Raw genomic sequence first — 27,490 nt, forward strand, 5'->3', positions numbered from 1 at the left:
AATATTTGCTAAATTAGTGTTGAGTACTAAGGGGAAAAAATGAAGCAGAGAAGTAGGGTAGGAAATCTGAGAAAGAAGTAGAATTTTAAATTGAGTGGCCAGGAAAGGTCTCACTGAGAAGTGACGTTTGGATTAAATCCTGAAAGAGGTGAAGGAGCTAGTCCTTTGGCTGTCTGGGGGAAGAGCATTCCAGGCAGGGGAAATCCCAAATTACAAAGGCCTTGAGGTGAAACAGTGCTTGGCATAGTTGGGAAATATCAAGGAGGCCAATGTGTCTGGAAGAGACCAAGGCAGAGAGTGGGGGGAAATGAGATCAAAGAGATGACAGGAGGCTAGGTCATAAAGGACCTCATAGGTAAGAAGGGAAGCCATTGACGTGTTTTGCATAGAAGAATGACATCTGACTTTTTAACAGGATCACACTGGCCACTGAATTTTGAGAATAAAGTGAAGAGGGTAAAGGTGGAAATATGGAGATCATTTAGGCTATAGCTATAATCCAACAAGAGATGGTGGTGGCTTGAACAGAATGGTGGCAGTGGTGATAGTGAGAAGTGGCTGGATTCTGGATATATTTTGAAGAAAGTATTCACGGGATTTTCAGACAGAATATGATGTAAGGTTATCTACTATTTGTGATAGTTAAAGTTCCACTGTTCCCTCCTAAATGATCAAAAAGTTACAAATTCTCACACATTTTCTGTCATTCCTAGATTATGTTAACATAACTTTTGTTCCGGAGTTTGAAAACATATTTCAATGATTTCTGTTCCTGTCTCAACCTTGAGGAATGGTAAAGAGAAAATGTGGCTCAGAAATTTGACAGTGCCAACACTATCTAATGAGCTCATCCTAAACTGTAAGCTCGGGGAGACTTAGTTCATTTACCTTATGTCCTCAGAACCTTGCACACATTGGGTTCTCAAAAAATGTTGAATGATATAGTCTCTACATTTTCCATGGAATGACAAACAGAAGACAACATCCAGCGATATCAATTGCACAATCATAAATTAAAATTTGTATTTTAGGGGTACCTGGGTGGCTCAGTAGGTTAAGCCGCTGCCTGCTGCTCAGGTCATGATCCCAGAGTCCTGGGATCAAGCCTGCTCAGCGGGGAGCCTACTTCTCCCTCTCATTTTCCCTCTGTGCCCTCTCTCATTCTCTCTCTCAACTAAATAAATAAAATCTTAAATAAAATAAAATTTGAATTTTAGTATTAAGGCTATTAAGCTGGAATACTCAACTGATAAATGTATTTGAGCTTCCTCAAATAATGAAGATGCTCATTAACACCTTTCAACCTAAACTTGTTTGTTTTTTCTAACCTTTAAACTAAAGGACAGAGGAGATTGGCTTTGTAATATACAGCTAGAGCTGTCATGTCACACCTTCTCTCTTGTGAAGCTACCGCAGTGTTAAGCCCTCTTGACACAAACGTCTATAGGAAAAATCAGAACAAATTGCGGGTATACCAGTAGCGGGAGACCCAAGCCTCTCCCCGGGCCCAGCCCACACAGATCCTGGAGGCATGGACCTACGCTGTGCACGCCGGGAGTTGTAGTTTCCCTCCCTTCTCTCACTTCTTTTCTAGCCTGGCCGCCGGCGCGCTAGCGCCCCGAGCGGCGCGCAGGCTCTAGTGAAGCGCAGAGCGCGCCGACGGCGAGGAGCGTTTCCTAGCAACGGGGGAGCGGCAACGTCACGGCGGCGGGTTCTTAGCGCAGCTGCCCACTGTAGAGACTCCGTGTGTACCTTCCGGCACCTGCGGGCCGGAGGGAGCGCTTCTCACAGCCGTGTCCGAACGTTCCTCGTCTGTCCTTATCCGCTTTATCCTGCCCCAGGTCGCGGAGAGCAGTCTCCCGCCGCGACCCACCTCTGAGGCCCGGGCCAGAAGCTAGAGGCGGTCCGGCCGGTTCCCGCTGGCCCTCGCCCCCCGCGCCCGTGGAGCCAGCCAGCCCCCCGCGGCCTCGGCGGGACGATGCTGGAGTCCATTCGCGTGACGGGTGAGTGCCGGGAAGGGCTGGCCCTTGGGCTGGCAGGGGCGGCCAGCGTCCTCCCGGCCGCTGGCGGCGGGTGTGGGGTGACTCGGGCCCCAACCGCCCGGAGGCCGAGGTAACGGTAGGACGTGGGCTCCGCGCAGGGCGCGGGCGCTCAACCCGGCTCCGGGAACAGTGCGCGGCGTGCTGGAGGTGCTCAGGGAAAATCCGGGGAGGGAAGACAGAAAAACGGTCCCTTTTCTTTTTGTCGCTTATTATCAGTAAGCACGTGCCGTGGAATCTAGGGAAGTAAATTATGATATACACATTACTGACCTACAAATGTGCTATCTAAACATTTCATTTCAAAGCCTATTAGGTATTGTAGTTACTGGCGTCTAATTTTCTAGAATGTTCAGAAAAATCAGAGCTAAGCAAAATAACACATTTCTAATGTGTTTACGCAGCGCTCATTTCTCTCTGTGCTTTAGTTCTTAAGTCAAACGTTTTGAGTTGATATTATTAGTAGGTTACTCTATAGTATGTATTATACCAACCTGAAGAAATGGGTGTTCAGACCCCAGGTCAGAAAGTTTACTTGCCTTTTATTTAAAAAAAATATATGGATGTTAACCATTTAAATATTATCTTACGTATTAGAAGGCTTTTCTTGACCATTATCCCGGCATTTAATTCTGTATAACATTTCTGCAAGACAGGGTTCGTGGTAGTCCACTATCATGACGAAGAACAACAGAGTGAAGGGAAATGCCTAATCCTCAAGCTAGTGTCAAAAAAAGGCCAGAATTTTTTACTATCAGGCATTGCAATACCAAACAGACCAATTTTTTTCTATCAGTTTTTAAATTCGAAAACTGAATTCCTTTCCAATGAAAATACTTGTGGTCTTAATTTTATGGTGTTTTATTTCATGTTCCGTTTTTTTAAAATAGGGAGCTGATTTTGTACTTTATGTCATCGTTATTTATGTTGACAGGAAGCGCAGGATCTAAGATCTAAGAAGCAACTTAAATTAGCATTAGAGTTTTTTAAAATGTAATTTGATGTAGACACTGTTTTTTCACCTTAAATTACAATGAAAAATTTGAAAGTTACTTAAAAATACCACACCTTCTTTTTGTTTTGGAGCAGGGTCTCTCAGCTTTGCCACTATTAACATTGAATTGATGGATAATCCTTTGCTGTGGAGGGCTGTCCATGCATTGTAGAATGTTTAACAGTATCCCTGGGCACCTGGGTGGCTCAGTCGTTAAGCGTGTGCCTTCGGCTCAGGTCATGATCCCAGGGTCCTGGGATTGAGTCCCACATCAGACTCCCTGCACAGTGAGGAGTCTGCTTCTCCCTCCCCCACTCTCCCTGCTTGGGTTCCCTCTCTTGCTGTGTCTCTCTCTGTCAAATAAATAAAATCTTTAAAAAAAAACAAACGCAGTATCCCCGGCCTCTACTCACTAGATGCCAGGAGCAACCCCCCCCCCCCCCCGCTCCCACACACAGTTGTGACAACCAAAAATGTCACCAGATATTGTCAGGTGTTCCCTGGAGAGCAAAATTACTCCCCTCCCCATTTGGAAACCACTGCCTTGGAGAAAAATATAGTTTTATTCCGTCAAAGTGAAGGTTTTTAGATGACGATTTAGAAATAAAATAATTTCCCCAAAACAAAAACAATCATTGTAGAGAGAGAATATGATTATGATAATAATAGTATTAAAAAGTGGGTATTCTGACCAACCAGTCAGCAATAGAAAGTGGATCTTCTGCTTTTCAGTAGGTGGAGTTGGAAGTTTAAGAAGAGGTGCTTTATGAAATAGTAGACTCATTCCTCTTGTCTCAACTCCGTTTCTGTAATTTAGCGGCAAAAATTACTCCCAACTCTGCATGTTGCATACCCTGAGATAGATAATTTTGCAGTGAATTTCTGTAGTTCAGTAAGAATTAAAACAGCCATTTGCAGCATTTAAAGCATCAAATTTACAACCCCTTTAAAAATAATTGACCAAGTGGTTTTTCAAAATAGTTTATTTCTGTTGCATAGTACTGGACTAGTTAAAATGGTAGTTTCAGAACCCTATGACAAGCAGTTTCACTAACATAATAGCCCAATTTGGACAGCTAGAAACTTTATGAAGAGAGTATAGCTGAAAACATGCCCCCCTTTTCCCTCGCTATCCTCTCACTACTCATTGATACCTAAGAAGCCCATGTTCTTCTGGTGGTTTTTAATCTCAGGAGTGAAGCAATTAAATATTTCTGAAATCTCTTCCTGTATAATATCTTACTTTTGACTTATTAGTCAAAATTTAATATATTCTGAATATAATGTCCTGGTAGAACTGCTGACTGGGGGAGTAAAGTAAGATGTCTATGCTGTGTATGCTGTTTGAAATGGAATCAAATCAGAGAAGTGTTTGCCTTCTCAAAGCTTTTTAAAGCTAGATTATTAGACTAAAGCTACTAAAATGTTGATTCTAGAATGTAGAAGTAATTACTTACTGTAAAATTTACCTTGGAAGTCCAAATGTAATGATTCTAAATATTTTCCCGTTTATGTTATTACATGGAGTATTTCTGTAGGAGCTAAATATAATATTGAATACTACAGACTGGCACTGTTCTTAGCACTTCACGTATATTACCATTTTTAATCTTCACACCAATACTATGAAATACGTAGTAGTATTACCCCATTTACAAATAAGGAAACTACAGCCTAAAGAAGTTAACTTTGTCAAGGTCACAGCTACTAATAAACAGTCAAGATTCAGATTGCAGAAGTTCCATTCCAAAGCCCATGTTTTCAACCACTAGGAAAGGCAGAACTAAATTACAATGACTATATGTTGATTTAAGCCACAAAGTTCAACATGAAGATCTCATTTAACATCAGTGGTATATTAGGTGATAGTTTACTCAAGGTGTAGCTTTTTAAGTTTTTATCACAGGCAAGCTATAAATAAGTTTTGTCTGGAAAAATCGTACTTTACTTGATTATAAAATTTTCAAGATAGAAGACATCTGGCTCATTCAATGAGTAACAAAAAGCTGTCAGAAGCCATATATGATTATGGTACTCTTTGATTTCCTACTGCCCTTATTTTGTATGGGATATAAGTGATTAATGATAAATGATTATTGAGTCCTCTGGAAATGAAGCTCCTTTGTAACAAAAGTGAATGTTTAAAAATACTGGAGACAAGAGTCATCTTAAGGCCACTGTTTGGCCATATGGGATGAATATACTTAGCCCCATAGCTCCAGTAGGCGCCTGCCATTAAAACTTGTCTCCAGCATCACTGTTTCATTTTTTTTTAAATGCCATCTTGGTGTGATTCTTTTTCTCAACCTTCAGGCATTCAAATCCTGTATCCTTTCCTTCCTCTCATATATTATCTTCCCTTGGCTACCTCTCTGGCCATCCTTTATAAGCAAGACAGTGAGTGAGCCAAAACAAACAGGTGTATGCCATAATGAGACTTAACAATTTCAGTATTGGAGGAGGTCATCATACAAACAAATGTAAAACTGGGACCGTGACAGGTGCTTCAAAGAACCTTCTGGGAAAGGTGTCCTGAATAAGTGATATTTGAACTGAAGGGTGAGTGAGAATTAATGTAACACAGGGGAGGAAGGGCTCTCCAAACCTAAGGAACAGTGTGTGAAGAGGTGTTGTGTCTGGGGAGAGAATGATGAGTGTGAGGGATTAACAGAATGAAAGGAAGCTACTAGAGTGGACTGATTAAGGGGAACATGGTGCAAGGAGGCCAGAGAGGCAGAGTGACCTGACCATGAGTGACTTCACATGCCATTGGTAGGAGTTTTGTCTCCATCCTAAGTGGAAAGCCATGGGGAAGTTTTCTGGCATGTTCATTGTTATTTCAGATAGTGTTTAAAGTGGGTGTTTTTTGTTTTTTTGCCACAGGTATTATAGAATACCCTGCATATTTTGAACTGTAAAATAATAACACACAGCAGTTTCTGACCAAAAAATGACAGTGTCACATTATAAAGAACCATTGTTACTAGTTGAGTAACACTGAAGTGCTCCTAACTGGGAGTTTGACATTTTGGGGAATCCTGAAGTAAAGTTGACTTTCTCAGTTCCTGAATGACATGAGCAGTGCCTTTTCATCTCTGTCTCTTTTAACTTAATGATTGAGAAACTATATTGGGTTGTGTTGAATTTAGAGATACTAAAATTAGTAGATTATCCGTTATAATGCAGACAAATTGGACAGTAAATATGTTTTCAAAGATTCTGATTTTTTTCGTATACCATTTAAAAGATTAAGGTGTAACTTACACTCAGTAAAGTTCATAAGTCTTAAATGTGTAGTCCAATGAATTTGTGCATATGTAACCACTGCCTAGAAGAAGATACAGAGCACTTCTAGCACCCAGTACCCTGGTGCCGCTTTCTAGGTTGTAACCCATCCCTCAGTGGTAACCATTATTGTGATTTCTAATACCATAAATTAGTTTTGCCTGTTTCTGAACTACGTAAAAATGAAATTATACAGTATGTACTGTTTTGATCTGGCTTCGTTTGCACAGTATTGTCTATAAGATTCATCTGTATTGCTTGCAGCCTCAGCTGCTGTTCAGTGCAATATAGTGTTCTGGTATACAAATTACCATAATTTATTGATTTTTTTCTGCTGTTGATGTCATATCATTTTAGTTTCAAGTGATGAAGAAGTACTTGATAAAATTAAAGTGTTTATTTTATTCAGGGACTATATTGTTTTGTTTTGCCTTTTCTTCTGTTTGTAATCAAGCAACCTGTCATCTTGTTACGTAAAATTATGCCAGGTTCTCAAGTTTCGTCAGTATTAGTGAACTGTACAAAACTGTCATTTCGTGGGTCAAAATTGGTTGAATGGTATTTTCCACCAGGCTTTGTTTCTGGTGATCTAATCTTCCTTTCAGCCAGGGACCTCATAATTACTGTGAAACCTCACCTCTTCACAGTTGTGAAAAACAAAGTTTAGTGAGTCCCTCTTTCCCATTCCTTTAGATGAGGAACATGAGGCACTGATGGGTTTAATGATTAGGCTAATATTACAGAGAGGTCATTGAAAGAACTGGGAATAGAAGCCAGAAATACTGGTATCCTTTTCTCCTGTTCTAGATACAAATTAAGCTTTCATTGTGTTGGTAATTTCAGTATATTCACAAGTAGGTGAATATACTGAGTATCAATTTTAATATTCCTCTTTTTTCCTTCGATGAGGTAATCAGGTTGAGGTGAATGATTTCTTTTATCAACAAATTATTTTTGTTTAAGGTTGTAATGAAGTAGATTGCTGATGGCTAAAATGTCCTATTGCATAGTGAGTTTTAGCATAAGAAAGTAGGATTGATTACCTTGTTACTTTTCTGAGAGAAAAAGAGTACATTTCCCCCCAAGGAAGCCTGCATATGCTTTTAACAAGTTTTGGTTTTTTAGGAAAAAGAATAGGATGTTCTTCAATGAAATCTTGTTGGCCTTTTATTATGTTTTTACACAAGTTTGAAAGTCATTTTTTCTTAAACATTAATAGTTAAAATTACAAAAACAACCTTTAGGTTCTCTAATAGTACATTTTAAAGCAACTGAAATAAGATCAGTGTGACTCTGATAAATTAATTTATATTCATCTTGTATGAGTTATTTGATCACCTGTCCCACTTTTATGAACTTCATGGGTGATCAGCATTTGGCAGGATTGGTGTTTTATTAAATAAATACACCATTGGCACTCCCAAACCTTACTCATCAGCAGATGGAGCTTAAAAAGGACTGATGGTAAACCTCTCAGGTAGATAATTAGCAAGTGAGCTGAAATGCTATGACTCCTGGGGGGAAGGGGTTCTGTCCTACACACACAGTCACCTCTCTCCCATACCCCATTCCTGCCATTGAGGGATTTGGCAGATGGTTTAGGATTTTTGTTAAGTATCCCGAAGTGTATAGGTTGTTTGAGATGAAACAAAATTCTGAATTTAGAGGTCACTGATGCTTTATGACAAAACAAAAGAACTCCTGGGTTCAGCTCTGTAGTCATAGAGCTGCTAAGTCTTAGGAACCAAAGAAAGCATTTTTTTTTAAGATTTTATTTATTTATTTGACAGAGATAGAGACAGCCAGCAAGACAGGGAACACAAGCAGGGGGAGTGGGAGAGGAAGAAGCAGGCTCATAGCAGAAGAGCCTGATGTGGGGCTCGACCCCAGATCGCCAGGATCACGCCCTGAGCCGAAGGCAGACGCTTAACCGCTACGCCACCCAGGCACCCCCAAAGAAAGCATTTTTACACTGAATATTCATTTTTTTAAAAATCAACAAAATATACATGTAATAAGCCATCAAAATTAGGAATTCTTTAGAATAGTTTTATTCACTGATTTTAATTTGGTTTAACTTTCTGCCTTTTTATTATGAAGACCAAATGAGAAAACCTGATTACCTCCCTTTACCTTCCTGGCTGTGCCTACTCCTCACCTGACTTTTCTAAGTTTGATACCCTTCTTCTCATCTCAGTTTTCTTTTTCTTTCCCTTTCAGTGTTCATTTCAGTCTTCCTTTCCTAATTACCTCTCATCTTGTAAAGTTGTATCTTTTTAGGGAAACTGACATTGTTTATGGGCATTGGGCTACCGACTGGGTTCTGCTGTTCTTAGCCTGTTTGCCCAGCCTGCCCAAGGTGGACTATCATTTGGTAACACTTAAATCTGAAACCCCTGAGGAACTGAGGCGTACCAGCCTATAATGAAAGTTTTGTTTGCTCTGTTTATTTTTGGCTGGTTTTTTCCATTTATTGAATGGCTTCTTTGTGCAGTCAACCTTCAACCTGACCTTGTGCAGTCTAGCTCCTACCTCTCAGCTTGTACATGTAGTAGACATTTAGCCCCTGCAAATTTATGCTTTTATGTTATCTTTAAGACACCAGAATTCAAATATAACGTGTTGGCCTAGAAGATGTTCACTGGAAGGACTTTTAAGTACCTTACATATTTGCATTATTATCCAGTTTTGATCTGGTACTTTACCAGGTCTTTACCCTAAACCCTTGACTTCTAAGCTTTAAAAACTTACGTTTAGGGCAGGGTCTCTTTATCATAGCACTATTTTAGGATGGATATTTTTGTCATAGAAGTCTGCCCTATGCATTGCAGGGTATTTAGCATCATCCTTGGCCTCTACCCACAAGATGCCAGTAGCACCCCTCCCTTGTTGTGACAACCAGAATGTCTCCAGCCATTGCCATATGTCCCCTGGGGGGGGGGGCACAACTGCCTCTGGTTGAGAACCATTGACTCAGGGTTTTTCCCTGTTATATTTTCACTTCTGCAGTGATCTCCTAGAACTGTAGAATGGTCCCAGAACTACAGATACCTGTTTATTTAGAATGGTTGGAGAGTGACATGTTTAGGATCCTGCCATTCATTCATTCATTTATTCAGTGTACATTTATTGAATGTTTAGCAGATCCATGCTAGATGTTGGAAGAAATGAATAAAACCCAGTTCTGGTACCTATCTTAGTACATCAGTTATTCAGATTACCATGTCTTATTAGGGTCTATGTTCTGTACAGAGGAAGAAAAGGTGCAGTGCTGTGGATATAGCAGACTTAACATTGAATATCTGCTGATAGTTGAATGAATGGCCTTGCGTAACACAACAAGTATGGACTCTGTAATCACATACACCCACATTCAAATCAGTTCGCAGCTTATTACTTTATTGTCATATAACCTTGAGCAAATTATTTAACATTTCTGAGAGTTAAGTGATACAACATGTACAGTTTTCTGTGAAATCTTAAACTCACATAAATATGTCAACAAATGCTATCTGTCATTATTATTTATTACCGCTTATTATAGAAAGGATTCCTGAATGTCTAATCTTAAATGAGTGACAGATGTATGTGGATAAAGTTTTCAAAAAAAGGAAATAAATTAAATTGTGTTTCTTGGCAAGACAGGCATCTATCCACGTCGGCTAACATTAAAAATGTTTCCATAAGAAGGAAGGGAAGAATGGAGGGGGGGTAAACAGAAGGGGGAATGAACCATGAGAGAGTGTGGACTGTGGGAAACAAACTGAGGGCTTCAGAGGGGAGGGGGATGGGGGGATTGGGATAGGCTGGTGATGGGTATTAAGGAGGGCACATATTGCATCGTGCACTGGGTGTTATGTGCAAATAATCACGGAACATTGCATCAAAAACTGGGGATGTACTGTATGGTGACTAATATAACAAAATAAAAATTATAATTTCAAAAAAAAGAAAGAAAGAAAGAAAGAAAAAATGTTTCCATAGTAGGAGCCAAAGGTTGGGAGCTAGAGGCATAAGGGTCCATGAGACTTGGAAAAGAGAACTGGTTGAGAGAATTACACGTCCCGTCATTTGCAGAAAGTACTTAGGAAAGGTTTATAAGCAGTCTTGGCCAGAGGTCAGATATATAGATAGGAGTTGGCCTGGAATCTAGTTTTGATAAGGAGGACTTAAGACAAACTTACTTTGTCGGTTTAGAATTAAATCTGAAAGTTCTTAAGGGTATAGGTGTAATCTCATCTGTTTCTCTTCACGTTGCTTTCTTCCTTCTTTGATTTTAGGTTATTGTCTGTATTTTCTGTTTTTCACATTTAAACTTACACTACCTTGTATAATTATTCAAATCTTCATAGGACAGCCTTGCCTTCAGAGCCAGATTAGAAGCTGGTTGAAGGCAGGAACAGTGGATTTATAAAGATGTTTCTCATAGCCATGTACCTAATTAGTAGTACTCCATGTATCTGTGGAATGAAAGAATGCAGGTCAACATGGTTTTGAAGTGCATGAACATTAGTACATCAAGTGATTAGTACCTCTTTAAAGCACTTGTGAAATCTAGAGGCAAAGTTGACCTCTCCTTCGTTTACCATATGATATACTAATGTCCATGTAATAGTAATTATAATTTTTTTTCAGCCTTGGCAAGAAAAAAATCTTAATTTTCTTTCATATTAATCTGTAGCCTAGAATTAAGAAAATCAACCAATCGAGTGACATTACTAAAACGTGGTTTAACATACACATATTTCATTTTAAAAATTATTTTTGAGATAAATAAGGCAGTGTCCTTCTTTTACTAATGGCTATCTTTATTTATAGAATCCAATTTCAAGATTGTGTAGGTTTTGAAAATACCTTGAATTTTACTTTGATGTTGATGATACTATTGAAAATTATATCCTTTCTGTGAAATCATATTCTTTGGTAGAGCTGACTATACAAATTATTTATGTGTGTTATCTCACACTGATACTAAACTTTGATCTTCTAAATAGTTTGAAGCTGAGGATTTTTATAGATAATTTAGCATATATATGCTGTATAGACGTGACATTGTCTAGCGTGACCAAAGTTTAGTAACATATTTTTTAATATTTAAAATGTCTTTTCTAAAGATTATTGCAAAGTTATAAAGTTTATAGAACCTTCAGAATGCTTTTTGTATAATAAGCAATTTGCTTCATCTGGTATCTTTGTTATTTCTTTTGTTTTGATTTTGTTTATTAACACAGAAAAGCTTCACTGGCCTGAGCACGAACTTGCTAAGAAGTCTGTTCTAAATGCAGAAGAGTCATTGATCATTGACAGCAAAAGAAGCATTTCACATTTATCTTCTGGGATACTAAAGGACATTTTCACAACTGGAACCAGTAGTTACAATGTCCTACTACAGAGCAAAGAGGAGAAAAAGCATCATTCACAAAAACAGTCTTCCTCCACCCACTCCAAAAGATGTAGAAAACCCAGCAAATCTCCTAGTTCTTCTCGTAGTAAAGATCTTCGCAAGATGAAAGCCCCAGTGCCTGTGATGAGCAGTGGTACTTGGTACTGCCTAGAAAGGCAGCCTGGTGTTTTTGTCACTAGTTCGGTGTCGAGTCCTATAAAGTTTACACATGATATCTCTGTTACAGGAAACAGCATAGTACTGCCACCTAAACCCAAAAACAAGGTAAAGCGACGCCATTTCTCTGCTCTGCCAAAGCCAAAACTGCAGCCTCAATTGTCTAGAAGTTTTGAAAAAGGAGATGACTTTTCTGGGAAGAAATTTTGTATACTGACTGCTATAAAGCCCACCAACTTGGAGAAGGAGAAATTGAGATTCTTCAAATCTGACTATACCTACAATCCTCAGTTTGAGTATGCAAACCCATCTCTGCCAAGTGTGTTAGCCAAACACAGCAATGCATCCGACCGATTTCTTAAACAGGTAAAACACTACTTTGGTAGTGGCCTTTCATTTTTATATAACTGAAGCCATTATCCGCAGTCTTATAAAAAGAAAAAAAAAGACTTTAAAAAATATTTCAGTTATTTATATGTTATAGTTAAGTCCCATCCAGGACATGTAAATATGTGACAAGAAATCTCCAGGTGACTGCCCTAGCTTATATGTAAACTACTTTGCACTAGTCAGAATCTATGAAGAATCTGTTAGATAGACTTTGTGATAGGAAGCACCTGTATTTGGAATAAGCTTCAGATTCTGGTTCCAGGCTTTCATTTGGTAGTTACCTACTTGTAGCCCATTAGCCAACCCACAGACAAGTGCTGTGTAGCTCACACTGTGTGTGTGTTTTCTATTTGATTTTGAATATGCCTTAGATGGCTCATACACTCTTTGGTTCCCCTGTTGTATTACATTCCCACTTACTTAGGCTCCATAGGCGTTTGGGGGACCTGGGCTTGACACTTGCCCATGAACTTTTTAATACTTTATTGAAATAGTTTATCATCATCAAATAAATATTCCAACACTCATTTAAAGAAGAAAATAATGGAGTTTAAAAAGTTATTTCCAAGGTTAGCAAATCATGAGGTAAATGATATGAGCAAACACTTTCCAAATTGCTCAATTTAGACACTTAGCACAGTTTTGTGTGTCACAGGGCTTAATCAACTTCGAAATCCATTTAAATTATTGAGGGGAAATTGGCTGAAGGCCATAATGTTGACATCATACAGGTAGACTACATTTTGTTAAATTAACTTTCTACACGTTTTTATAATACATGAAGTTCAACTTGGCTTTGTGAGTGATTGAAAATCTGTTTGTAGGCTAGGTAAACCTGCATGGTTCCATTTGCCTGTGGTGTGTGCCCTATTTTAGCATTTTTCCTACAATACAGTTCTTTGGACTTGTGGCCAGCAGATGATTTTTTGTTATAAATGACAGAATCTGACCAGTCTTTTGAAGCCGTTATGTAAAGCTTATTTTGGGATTACAGTAATTTTAGTCTTCTATTTATTTTCCTTTGTTAGAAGAAACCTTTTCATCTGCTTCTCTGGATTTTTAATGGGTATTCACTTTTTATTTAAATGTGGTGAGATTCTGCTAAACTAATAAAAAGGTCAGCTATTATTTTTATTCCTGTTTTGGCAGTCATTTTCTGATTTTTTTTTTTTTTTGGAAATTGCAATTGATTGACTAGGGCTTTCATTCATTTAAAACTTATGATCATTATAAAAATGCTATTTGCTTTTTCCACCCATTAGTGCTAAGAGAGATGGCTGAGATTTACTTACCAGTATTCTTTAATTTGGTATCCTACCCTAACCTTCTTCCAGTTGGGAAGGACATTTCCCACCATTGGATCAAAATGAATGTTCTCTCATTTCCCTGGAAGACAATTAGGAAGCATTTGCAGCTCCACAGACTGAGAATTGACACTACTTGACCTGTGGCTTTACAGTCTATTTTATCTCAAGTCCAGCTTGAGGAGATAAACCTATACTTAGGTTGCTTGAGTACGTAGCGCCAGCAGTCCTAGCTGGCTGTGCTTCAATGCCACCATTTGGGAGAATGTTCCCAACAAATGCCTAGTGTACTGTTTAAACCACTGTAATCAAATAAAAAGGATTCATTAGAACAAGCCCTCCATAAAATATGCTTAAATTCCTATTCAGCATCTGAGTGAATTATGACATGATGTCATACATTCTTCCCCTCCCCAGCTGTGAAGCAAAAGCACACCTTCAGAGCTAGTCAGGATTCAGAAACATGTTGCACAAAGAGACCAGGAGAGCTAAGTCACCCATTGGTCTCTGGCCTCCTCCCTCAGGGCCTTGTCAAACTCTAGCAGATCATCTTTCTCGTGGCAAGATCTGAATCCTTCTGTGGCAGGCAATCTGTACTGTTGTTGGAGAGTGACCATGGTCCTCGAAAATGCACAGAACAGTACAAAATTTTCCATGCATAGGTAAGTCTATCAGAGTAGAACCAAAGCAGTGATCAAGCTCTGGTCATTCCCAATTGATTGTCCCATCAGTGTCAAGGAGTTCCAGGATTCAGGTTTTTGTGGTCTAGGCATTTGGTTCCCCAGGAGACTGTTCGGTCCTGGAGGTGGTTCATGGGATCTAGCATGGGCTATAGGACTTGAATATAACTCTGGGTGGAACCTGCTGAACCCTTCTCAGCCCCTTGCTGACAGCCATGGTGGCCCTCAGCTCCCCAGCCCTTGAATGTGTTTAAGCTCGACAGAAACTGAGAATATCTGTTTCCTCTGGCTCTGGACCTTTGCGGGAAAGAGTGCAGTGCTTCCTGGGGGCTAAGGGATCTGGGATGAGAGAATGCTGAAAGCTGTAAAGGGTCAGGTGCATCCTCACTAGTGGGTCAGAAGTGGATCCTTAGTGGCACCTTTGCGCAGTAAAACTGACAGCCAGTGCACTTTCTGTCCTACTTCCAGGGTGCTGACTACCCCTGGGAAACCTAGATACCAGATCCATTTGGCTTTGCACTCTGCGCTTTGTTGAGTAAGATTGATAGAGATGAGAAGAGTCTTAGGGGTGGTAATAAGAGTCCTTGAACTATTTTCAGTATTTCTAGCAGTCAAATGGAAATTATATATTTACATGATAAAGCCAATGGACAGCTTAAGTGATTTGTTTTCTACCTCCGGCTGGAATCATATTTCAGTGTAGATCCAGGCTAGCTCACACTAACTAGAAGTTCTGATTGGTAGAGTGGTATTTAATAACATTGGGAAAATAAGTCAACTTTCGCTTGGCTAGATAAAGGTTGACTTATTTTCTTATGTGTTAATAAAACTGGAGCAGTGGGGATAATTAGCAGTTGGTAAATGGGAAGCTTTTGTGTGAGAAGGCTTTGGGGTGTTGGGTAAGGACCTTGGGACAAGCTTACCCTCTGGCTGACAGGGAAGAAAAGTTAAGGGTAGGTGTGCAAAAGTAGCTGACAGAGCTGGCCTGAGACTGCTGACTTTAGAAAGGTCTGCTTCCAAGATTAACCTTGGCCTGGTGTCTGGGAACTTGACTGATAAACAGTTTCATACCCTGAAATAAAACTTTTTCCTAAATGGTAGGAGTAGCTTGCTGTGCCTGAACTGTGCAAACAGTGTTTATATTAACACTTCTTTTCCTTTTGGGAGTCTGAAATTTTGGAACATGCTAGGCATAGGGGTACTTATGTACCAATCTCCAATCAAAACCTTAGACGCTGATCTGTAACCCGTTTCCTTGGTAGACGGCTCTTTACATGTTCTTAAAACTCAGTTGCTGGAGAGGTTAATTGCATCCTCTGTGACTTCATTCAGAGAGGACTCTTGGAAGCTTGCTTCTGGTTTCCTTCAGACTTGACTGGTTGTAAGAAATGGGGACTGGTGGGCTTAAGTTGATCTCTTAAAGGCATTCATTTACATTCAGATTTTAGACAGAAGAAAAAATTCTGTACTCAAGTAAGACATCTGTTTGGGCTGTTGTATTCGCTGTCGGTTTGAGATTCCGGATCAGTTCTAAGGTCTGATTTCTATAGCTTTGTAAAGGGCCATTGTGTTACACAGTTCCAGGGGGTACTGTTCACAAATTGAACCTGAGCCCTACATTTATACAATAGGGTTAATATTTACCATAATATTATGGTATGCGGTTCTTTGGCATCATAATACTTCTCTAATACTTTTTAGGTGTGTGATATTTGTATAGAAGTTCAAGTAAACTAAGTGTATGCTAAGTTAGAAATTTTGCATTGCAGGTAGCTGGGGAAGAGTGAACAAAAAAAGCATATTTGTTTTCTCTGTACTTGTATTATTATGAAATTGCTAACACTGCCTTCTTTTTAAGGACTCTTACACCTCTGTTATTCCATTAAAATTGCTTTAAAATTTAAGGACAAGGGGCGCCTGGGTGGCACAGCGGTTAAGCGCCTGCCTTCGGCTCAGGGCGTGATCCCGGCGTTATGGGATCGAGTCCCACATCAGGCTGCTCTGCTATGAGCCTGCTTCTTCTTCTCCCACTCCCCCTGCTTGTGTTCCCTCTCTCGCTGGCTGTCTCTATCTCTGTCAAATAAATAAATAAAATCTTAAAAAAAAAAAAATTTAAGGACAAAGTCACATGAACCATCAGTGTGTGACAAATTACAACTAGCATTGATAGGGTACTTAATACTTGTTTGTTACTCTGTTTGCTTAGTACTTTGTACCTATAATCATCTTTAGTTCCTCACATGAGATGCAATACTTGTAGTTTTACGAGTTGAAAAAAAACCAGTCTAGAGAAGTGAAGTAACTTTTCCTGAGGACACACACCGTAAATTGCAGAACCAGGAGTCTGTTCCAAGTACTACTGGTTTCTGTACAATGGCATGTTGGCAAACTAGCACTCAGTGTCCATAATGTAATTATGAATGCTTCCACCATGATCTGTTTCAAGTAATGTAATATCAACTGGCTTGCAAATTAATAACAATTCAGTCAGCTCTCACAAGCCAATATGATAAGGCTCCAGCATACTACTGTTTCACACAGTGAGGTTTTAGCCTGGCTTTTCCAAACCCTGAAGCTGCTTCCTGCTCCCAAACGGCACCAGATGAAAAGATCCTCTCTTTGCTGGCAAGGATCCATGCCTCTGGCATGAGCTTATTGTAGGAACATTGAAGGTGTGTATTTGTTTTTTTTTTCTCTTTATTTTTTTTTTTTTAAAGATTTTATTTATTTATTTGACAGAGATAGAGACAGCCAGCGAGAGAGGGAACACAAGCAGGGGGAGTGGGAGAGGAAGAAGCAGGCTCATAGCTGAAGAGCCTGATGTGGGGCTCGATCCCATAACGCCGAGATCACGCCCTGAGCCGAAGGCAGGCGCTTAACCGCTGTGCCACCCAGGCGCCCCCTTTTTTTTTTTTCCTCTTTATGATGTACGTATGAAATAGTGATTATTACTGGTTTTTGGAAGCTGTAAAACAAAATTTTCTCCCTGTAAGGGCATCTTTCAGTTATGGCTTCAGTCTCAACTCAGTACACTGGTAATTAGCGCCTTAGGAATGATTGCCAAGGTCAAAACTGGGCTCCTAGTCTGTAAACTGAGTAAATATTTAAAAGAAGCAAATAAAAGGGCTCCCCAGAAAGACTCTTCCACATTATTTCTCTCTTCTTGCCCCTGTGACTGCTAGGAAACAGAGCAGAAACATCCCTTCCATTAAAGCTTCATGATGTATACCTTTTGTCTTTTACTACTATCCTAACTATTGCATTTCATTTCTTCTCTTTCTCTTTCACATGGAGTACACACAATCCATAACTGACAAGAGTTAAAATAAAATTAAGTAATTAAAATGAAACAAAATAATTGAAAATAGATTTCAAAAATTTCTTCTATGATGAAATAATGTATCCAGTGTTTTCCTATTTCTAAGATTTTATAGTTTTCAAAATAACTCTTTGTAAAGGTAGTTTTTTTTTTTAAGTTTTATTTATTTGAGAGAGAGTATGGAGGGGAGGGGCAGAGGGAGAGAGAGAGAGAGAGAGAGAATCCAAGTAGACTCCACGCTGAGCAGAGCGCCCATCTCGGGGCTCAATCTCATGAGCCTGAGATCATGACCTGAGCTGAAACCAGGAGTTGGATGCTCAACCAACTGTGCCATCCAGGTGCCCCAGTAGTTAGTTTTTTATTACCCGTCTTAATGGAAGGAAACATTTGTATGAATTAGCCAAAATGGAAGATATTCCCTTCTCTCTCTTTATTGAATAGTTCTCATCAAAGCAGCCATTTTTGCTTTCCTGCTGGGACAGTGCTACACCAGCCACGAGTAATTCATTAGGGTCAGTAGTAGATAATAAACGCAGTAATAGAAAAAGCCACAAACAGCGGCATGAAATGGAGATTGTGGAAGGAAATAATGCTTAAAATCAAACATCTAAGTAAAAATAAAGCACTGAATTGATTTATAAAGAAAGCTTTTGAATTTTGATTTAGTTCTAGACATCTTGCATCATAACCTCTGGGGGAAAAGATGCAGTTAGGAAAGATGCAAGATTAAGTATTGAGGAATGTTAGTATGGGTGAAGAACAGATGTTAAAGGCTTATAGTTACCAGAAGAAATGCACAGGTATGTTTGCAAAATATTGTTATGTCAAAAACATACAATAAAATATTTTCATCATGTTTCCATTGTAGCATACCACAGTACTCCATAAAGGTGTACTTGTTAATCTTTCTAATATCTTAAAACCTAACCCTCTCAACTAATAGCAAAATGGATTTTAGCTGCTTATAAGAATTACTATCTTAAATATGAGGTTTGTCAGACATTTAAATGTAACTAAGAAATTGGAGAATTGCCTTCTTTTAAAAATCGTCCTTGATTTGGGATTGATTTGTAGGAGTTTTGCTCTATAGGAGAGAGATGGGCTCAATCTCTGAAGTTTTCTTTGCACATTATGATGTGGAATGAGTATGTTTAATTTTTGTCCCCAGGCTACATACCCATGTAAATATTGCACAATTCCTGCTTCATTTTTCCCATATATATATATTGTGGGAAATAAACTAAGTGATTATTGAGAACTGTTTCTAGGACCACACAGATCTCTCTCAGTTGAGACCTAAAAATACTGTAGCTAATTAAATCACGATTCTGTTTCCTGTCACATTGTATATCTAGTTGTGTCATTTTGTAAAAACATTTAGCTCTTCTTCTACGTTACATACTAATCACAGAAAGGCTCAGTTTCTACCAGCTTTGTTAACGGAAAATTCTTTTATTTCAGATAACGGTGCTTTAATACAACATAATCGGCAAATGATTTGGTTTGTTAAAACTAGTTTTCTAGGGGTGCCTGGGTGACTCAGTCGGTCAAGTGTCCAACTCGATTTCAGCTCAGGTCTTGATCTCAGAGTCGTGAGTTCAGGCCCCATGTTGGGCTCCACGCTGGGCATGAAGCCTGCTTCAAACAAACAAAACCATAAAAAACTAATTTTCTAAATAAGTGAAATTTGCTTCTCCAAGTACAAAAACCTAAAAATTAACCATTTCAATGCAGTTCTTTCTTTGTGTATATTCAATTTGACGACTCAGGAGAATGCTTTTCAAACTTCTTTAAGAGGGTGACCTGATAGCGGAGATGTAAAGAGAATAATCCAGGAAATCAGGAGCAAATCTATGTTTTATCTTAAATTCGTGTGAATTTTACATTATACTTTATAATGTATCTTTTTTTTTTTTTTTTAAAGATTTTATTTCTTTATTTTACAGACAGAGAGAGAGACAGCCAGAGACAGAGGGAACACAGGCAGGGGGAGTGGGAGAGGAAGAAGCAGGCTCCCAGCAGAGGAGCCTGATGTGGGGCTCGATCCCAGAGCGCCGGGATCACGCCCTGAGCCGAAGGCAGACGCTTAACAACTGTGCCACCCAGGCGCCCCCCCTATAATGTATCTCTATGCTAATATAGAAACATGTAAATTGCTTATCTTCAAGTAAATGTTGACTGCTAATTCAATTAAACAAAGGCTGTCCAGACCAAAGAAAACCTATTTGTGGGTCACATTTATCCCTTGGGTTGCCAGTTCATCACATCTCTTTTACCAGATCTGTAAATATGAGCTCTATTGTATTGGGACCTATGGTTAGCTTAACATTAAGAAAAGGACCACCATGAAGTGTGTTCCTCAGAAAACAATGTCTTATATAAATGGAATAGATAATTCATTGTTATATTAAAACTCATGCATTGAAATGAATACATAATTTCACATCATGTTCTAAAGCAAGACAAGTATTTATTTTCCTTTTTTGATAGAAGCAACTTAAATGGAAATCAGACCCCTTCACTGATAGCAGGATGTCTTAATATAATATTTCTTTAGGGCTAAGTTTTAATTATACTAACATTGGAGGTGCTTTATCTTGGTAGACCCCAAGTTGTTCAGACTTAAAAAGGGGAAGGAAAAAGCAAGTCTCCTTTAAATTAGATCTCTCCTTCATGACAGTTTTCTGTTTAGCAAATCACAGACCTTTCACAGATAACCTAAAGTTATGAGATTTTTTTTAAAAAATTGAGTTTACTATGGTACATATTAGATTGGAGAAGAGCGATCATTTCTTAACCTAATAGCAAGGAAGATTTTCTTATATTCAGAGATGGAATATACCCCATCAGTTGTGACCTTGATGACTCATTGAAAGAGCACTTTGTTGATTTGCCTTTGAAAATTTGCCTAACATGTATTCTTAGGTTCTTAACAGGGTCTTTGCTATGGAATAGCTTGAATATCTGCTTTTTCCTGGTAGGTGGTAAAAGAAGAGTCTTCCTTTACTAAGCTGTTTATAAATATCTTATCCCGCTAGCAGTTACCTTCTGATATTCGCACTCACCATTGTATCCATCCAGACTACCCCCAACCCTGCTGACACAAACATGCAGTAGGGGTGAAGGGGGTGGAGAGAAGGCTGCAGGTGGCATCTTTCTTTGTCCTACTGTGTTCTTTCACTTATTCCTTCATTGATGTTAGATTCAGTGTCTCAGATCTATATATTTTTTGGGTTCTGCATATGCAGAATATAATTTTTGTGGGGCACCTGCGTGGTTCAGTTGTTAAGCTTGTGCCTTCAGCTCAGGGCGTGATCCCAGAGTCCTGAGATCGAGCCCCACATCAGGCTCCTCCGCTGGGAGCCTGCTTCTTCCTCTCCCACCCCCACCCCCGCCTGTGTTCCCTGTCTCGCTGGCTGTCACTCTCTCTCTGTCAAATAAATCTTTTAAAAAAATTTTTTTGGAAATACTTTTATTATAATATGATCATCATCTGCTGTCTATTTTATAGAAATCTGAATAATGTATTGGCGAAAGTATTTGCTTCAGTCTCCCCTGCTCTCCATACTGCATCAGTGTCTATTTCTACAAGACAAATCTGATGTCATTTGCCTTCCTGAAAAACTTCAGGGCTCCTCATAATTCGGGATTAAGTCTAGAATCTGTAGCATGGCCTATTGGTGTTTCATCTTTCGTGATCTGGCTTGTGTTTACATTTCCAAGTCTACTCCATACTACCAGCTCTGTGCATCTTGTGCAAATTATCTATCATAGCATTTTCACACTGTTATTAACAAGTTTCCTTTTTTTATTTGTCCTCACCACTGGACTGACTTCTTTGATAAAAAATGTATTTTATTTATTTCAACTATTCCCAGAATCTAGCACAGTTCCTGGCACTAAATAAATGAGTCTCCTGATGCCTCTTCAACCTAGGAACTCTGTATTTCACTTTCTTTACTTCGTATATGCTTTTGACTCTATTCTTTTTTACTGGAATGCCCTCTATTTCCTCTAGTGCCCACTTTTATTTACCTTTCCTTATAATCTCACAATATTGATTTTTATGTCGTCTTGGCAGTCTAATAGTTAGACAGGGACTTATAGACTAAAATATAAAATGAAAAAAGTGTCAGTGATTAGGGGTGCTCTGCTGGCTCAGTCCGTAGAGCATGCAACTCTTTTAAATTATTTATTTGAGAGAGAGAGAGCACGCATACAAGCAGTGGGGCGGGGGTTAACCAACTGAGCCACCCAGGCACCCCTAGAGCATACAATTCTTTATCCTCGGGGTTGTCAGGCAAGCCCCATGTTGGATGTAGAAATTACTTAAAAATAAAATCTTAAAAAAATAAAAAAGTACCAGTGATCAGCACAAAGAAGATGAATGAGTGGTCTTTATTGAGTATTCTAGAAATGTAGTAATGTACTTTTCAAATAGTGAATCCATATTTGTGGCCCAAGGGTCAGGTTTAAGCTGAATGCATGTTTTTTGGAGGGATAGCATTGTGTTTTTTTAAAACATTGGAATATAAAAGATGCTCTTCTGTTGTTTCTCCCAGATGTTATACTCAGTGGCTTTACACAGTGGTTACTGCTTGCAGCTGAAGGTATCTGAGTGTATGACTTCTGCTGTAATATCCCATCAGTTTGTGGCTATCGTACATTGAAAGAAGGTCTAATGATCTGATTGAGTAATCCAGATCTTACTTATTTTGCTGCCAATAAGCAATAGTTATCATTGAAGAATTCAGCATTTGGGATTTTGCTTTTTATTCTAAGAATCTCAAAGTACCAGAGTGTGTATGTGTGTGCGCGCGCATACGTACACCTCATACTTATCTGAAATAAGCATTTTTTTTTAATTTTTTATTATATTGTGTTAGTCACCATGCAGTACATCCCCGGATTCCGATGTAAAGTTCGATGCTTCATTAGTTGCATATAACACCCAGTGCACCATGCAATATGTGCCCTCCTTACTACCCATCACCGGTCTATCCCAATCCCCCACCCCCCTCCCCTCTGAGGCCCTCAGTTTGTTTCTCATAGTCCATAGTCTCTCATGTTTCATTCCCCCTTCTGATTACCCCCCTTTCTTTATCCCTTTCTTCCCCTACTGATCATCCTAGTTCTTATGTTCCATAGATGAGAGAAATCATATGATAATTGTCTTTCTCTGCTTGACTTATTTCACTTAGCATTATCTCCTCCAGTGCCGTCCATGTTGCAGCAAATGTTGAGAATTCGTTCTTTCTGATAGCTGAGTAATATTCCATTGTATATATGGACCACAACTTCTTAATCCAGTCATCTGTTGAAGGGCATCTCGGTTCCTTCCACGATTTAGCTATTGTGGACAATGCTGCTATGAACATTGGGGTGCATATGGCCCTTCTCTTCACTACGTCTGTATCTTTGGGGTAAACACCCAGTAGTGCAATGGCTGGATCATAGGGTTGCTCAATTTTTAACTTTTTAAGGGACCTCCACACTGTTTTCCAGAGTGGCTGTACCAACTTGCATTCCCACCAACAATGTAGGAGGGATCCCCTTTCTCCACATCCTCTCCAACAATTGTTGTTTCTTGCCTTGTCTATTTTTGCCATTCTAACTGGCGTAAGGTGGTATCTCAGTGTGGTTTTGATTTGAATTTCCTTGATGGCTAATGATTTTGAACATTTTTTCATGTGTCTGTTAGCCATTTGTATGTCTTCATTGGAAAAGTGTCTGTTCATATCTTCTGCCCATTTTTTGATTTGTTTATTTGTTTCTCGTGTATTGAGTTTGAGAAGTTCTTTGTAGATCTTGGATACCAGTCCTTTATCTGTAGTGTCATTTGCAAATATATTCTCCCATTCCGTGGGCTGCCTCTTAGTTTTTCTGACTGTTTCCTTGGCTGTGCAGAAACTTTTAATCTTGATGAAGTCCCATAAATTCATTTTATCTTTTGTTTCTCTTGCCTTTGGGGATGTGTCATGAAAAAGGTTGCTTTGGCCGATGTCGTAGAGGTTGCTGCCTATGTTCTCCTCTAGAATTTTGATGGATTCCTGTCTCACATCGAGGTCTTTCATCCATTTGGAGTTTATTTTTGTGTATGGTGTGAGAGAGTGGTCAAGTTTCATTCTTTTGCATGTAGCTGTCCAATTTTCCCAGCACCATTTATTGAAGAGACTGTCTTTTTCCCACCGGATGTTTTTTCCTGCTTTATCAAATATTAGTTGCCCAAAGAGCCGAGGGTCCATTTCTGGGCTCTCTATTCTGTTCCATTGGTCTATGTGTCTGTTTTTGTGCCAGTACCATGCTGTCTTTGTGATCACAGCTTTGTAGTACAGCTCGAAATCCGGCATTGTGATGCCCCCAGCTTTGTTTTTCCTTTTCAACAGTTCCTTGGAGATTCGGGGCCTTTTCTGTTTCCATACAAATTTAAGGACTATTTGTTCCAGTTCTTTGAAAAATGTCCTCGGTATTTTGATCGGGATAGCATTGAAAGTGTAGATTGCTCTGGGTAGCATGGACATTTTAACTATGTTAATTCTTCCAATCCATGAGCATGGAATATCTTTCCATCTTTTTATGTCTTCCTCAATGTCTTTCAAGAGTGATTTATAGTTTCTAGAATATAGGTCCTTTACGTCTCTGGTTAAGTTAATTCCAAGGTAACGTATGGTTTTTGGTGCTATTGTAAATGGGATGGATTCCCTAATTTCTCTTTCTTCGGTCTCGTTATTCGTGTATAGAAATGCAACTGATTTCTGAGCATTGATTTTGTATCCCGCCACGTTACTGAATTGCTCTATAACTTCTAATAGTTTGGGAGTGGCTTCTTTTGGGTTTTCCATATAGAGTATCATGTCATCTGCAAAGAGAGACATTTTGACTTCTTCTTTGCCAATTTGAATACCTTTGATCCCTTTTTGTCGTCTGATTGCTGTTGCAAGGACTTCTAGTACTATGTTGAATAATAGTGGCGAGAGTGGGCATCCTTGTCGAGTTCCTGATCTTAAGGGAAAGGCTTCCAGCTTTTCCCCATTGAGAATAATATTTGCAGTAGGCTTTTCATAGATGGCTTTTATGAGATTGAGAAATGTACCTTCTATTCCTACACTCTGAAGGGTTTTAATCAGGAAAGGATGCTGTATTTTGTCAAATGCTTTTTCGGCATCGATTGAGAGGATCATATGGTTCCTGAGTCTTTTCTTGTTGATATGATGTATCACGCTGATTGATTTGCGAATATTGAACCACGCTTGCATCCCAGGTATGAATCCCACTTGATCGTGATGGATAATCCTTTTAATGTACTGTTGGATTCTATTAGCAAGTATCTTGTTGAGGATTTTGGCGTCCATATTCATTAGGGAAATCGGTCTGTAATTCTCCTTTTTGAGGGGGTCTTTGCCTGGTTTGGGGATCAAGGTAATATTGGCCTCATAGAATGAGTTTGGTAGCTTTCCTTCTGTTTCTATTTTTTGAAATAGCTTTAGGAGAATAGGTATTATTTCTTCTTTGAATGTTTGGTAGAATTCCCCAGGAAAACCGTCCGGGCCTGGAGTTTTGTTATTTGGAAGGTTGTTTATCACTGACTCAATTTCTTCATAATTAATTGGCCTGTTTAAGGAATCAATTTCTTCCGGTTTCAATCTTGGTAGTTTATAGGTTTCCAGGAAGGATTCCATCTCTTCCAGATTGCTTAGTTTATTGGCATATAGCTGTTGATAAAAATTTCTAATAATCCTTCCAATTTCAATGGTGTTCGTCGTGACCTCTCCTTTTTCATTCATAATTTTAATAATCTGGGTCCTTTCTCTTTTCTTTTGGATAAGTCTTGCCAGTGGTCTGTCAATTTTATTGATTCTCTCAAAGAACCAGCTTCTAGTCCTGTTGATCTGCTCTACTGTACTTCTGGTTTCTGCTTGATTGATTTCAGCTCTAATTTTGGTCAACTGCTTCCTCGTGCGTGGATTAGGCCTGTCCCTCTGTTGCTGTTCCAGCTTCTTGAGGTGAGAATATAAAAACTGCATTTTAGATTTTTCTATTCTTTTGAGTGAGGCTTGGATGGCTATGTATTTCCCCCTTAGGACTGCCTTTGCAGTATCCCATAGGTTTTGGACTGTTGTATTTTCATTCTCATTGGTCTCCATAAATTGTTTAATTTGATTTTTGATTTCCTGGTTTATCGAGTCATTCCTGAGCAGGATGGTTCTTAGTCTCCAAGTGTTTGAGTTTCTTCCAAATTTTTCCTTGTGGTTGAGTTCCAATTTCAGAGCGTTGTGGTCTAAGAATATGCAGGGGATAATTTCAATCTTTTGGTATCGGTTGAGACCTGTTTTGTGTCCCAGAACATGGTCTATTCTTGAGAATGTTCCATGGGCATTAGAATAGAATGAGTATTCTTTGGTTCTGGGGTGTAGTGTTCTATATATATCTATGAGGTCCAACTCGTCGAGTATGGCATTCAAAGCCTTTGATTCCTTGCTTAGTTTTTGCCAGGGTGTTCTGTCTATTTCTGATAGTGGAGTGTTGAGGTCCCCTACTATTAATGTATTTTTATCTGTATGTCTCTTTATTCTGGTTTTTATCTTGCTGCTCCCCTGTTGGGGGCATATATATTTATAATTGTCATATCCACTTGTTGGATACTTCCTTTAAAAATAATATAGTGCCCTTCTGCGTCTCTAACTATAGTCTCTAATTTAAAATCTAATCTATCTGGGGGCGCCTGGGTGGCACAGTGGTTAAGCATCTGCCTTCAGCTCAGGGCGTGATCCCGGCATTCTGGGATCGAGTCCCACATCAGGCTCCTCCGCTATGAGCCTGCTTCTTCCTCTCCCACTCCCCCTGCTTGTGATCCCTCTCTCGCTGGCTGTCCCTATCTCTGTCGAATAAATAAATAAAATCTTTAAAAAAAAAATAATAAAATCTAATCTATCTGATATGAGAATTGCTATCCGGCTTTCTTTTGAGGTCCATTTGCATGAAAGATGGTACTCCATCCCCTTACTCTCAGTCTGAATGCATCTTTGGGTTCGAAATGAGTCTCTTGTAGACAGCAAATGGATGGGTCATTTCTTTTTATCCAATCTGCAGTCCTGTGGCGTTTATGGGAGCATTTAAACCATTTACATTAAGACTGAGTACTGAGAGATATGCTTTAATGATGCCATGTTGCCAGTAAAGTCTTTGTATTGGTTGTGACTTTTTCTTCTGTATCACTCTTGGGGCCTTTTTACTTTTATAGAACCCCCCTTAATATCTCCTGTAGGGCTGGTTTCGTGGTTACAAAATTGGTTAGTGACTGGCGATTCTGAAATGTCTTTATTTCTCCATCAATTCTGAATGACAGCCTTGCTGGATAAAGGATCCTTGGCTGCATGTTTTTCTCTGAAAGAGCTTTAAATATGCTCCCCCAACCCTTTCTCTCATTCCAGGTCTGTGTAGACAGGTCTGACGTAATTCTGATGCCTTTGCCTTGGTACATGAGAAATTTCTTTGCCCTGGCCGCTTTCAATACTGTATCCTTGCATCTAATATTTGCGAATTGCACTATGACGTGACGTGGCGTAGGTTTGTCGTGGTTGAGCTTGGGAGGGGTCCTCTCTGCCTCTTGGACACGAATGTTTGTTTCCCTTGCTAGATTAGGGAAGTTTTCAGCTACAATTTGTTCAAATATCTCTTCTAGACCTCTGTTTTTCTCCACCCCCTCGGGGATGCCGATGATTCTAACATTGGATCGTTTCATTGAGTCAGTAATCTCCCGTAACCTACATTCGTGGGCGTGGATTTTTTTAAGACCATCTTCTATTTTCATTTTTTCCTCTATTAACCCATCCTCCAATTCACTAACCCGTTCCTCTGCTTCAGTGACCCTGGCCGTCAGAGCCTCTAGTTTTGCCTGCATTTGGCTCATAGAATTTTT

General features: G+C 39.2%; 1 protein-coding gene across 1 annotated transcript in view; it reads left to right on the plus strand.

Moving 5' to 3' along the window:
• Positions 1–1,723: 1,723 nt before the first annotated feature.
• KIAA0895 (KIAA0895 ortholog) overlaps positions 1,724–27,490 on the plus strand; it is a 57,969-nt gene continuing 32,202 nt past the window's right edge. The window contains exons 1-2 of the mRNA XM_040644103.1: positions 1,724–2,003; positions 11,550–12,244. Of these exons, the coding sequence (XP_040500037.1) occupies positions 1,979–2,003; positions 11,550–12,244 (720 nt within the window). The 5' untranslated portion in view covers positions 1,724–1,978. The remainder of the gene's footprint in view (positions 2,004–11,549; positions 12,245–27,490) is intronic.

Source organism: Ursus maritimus, unplaced genomic scaffold, assembly GCF_017311325.1.
Source record: "Ursus maritimus isolate PB19 unplaced genomic scaffold, ASM1731132v1 scaffold_3, whole genome shotgun sequence".
Classification (NCBI taxonomy): domain Eukaryota; kingdom Metazoa; phylum Chordata; class Mammalia; order Carnivora; family Ursidae; genus Ursus; species Ursus maritimus.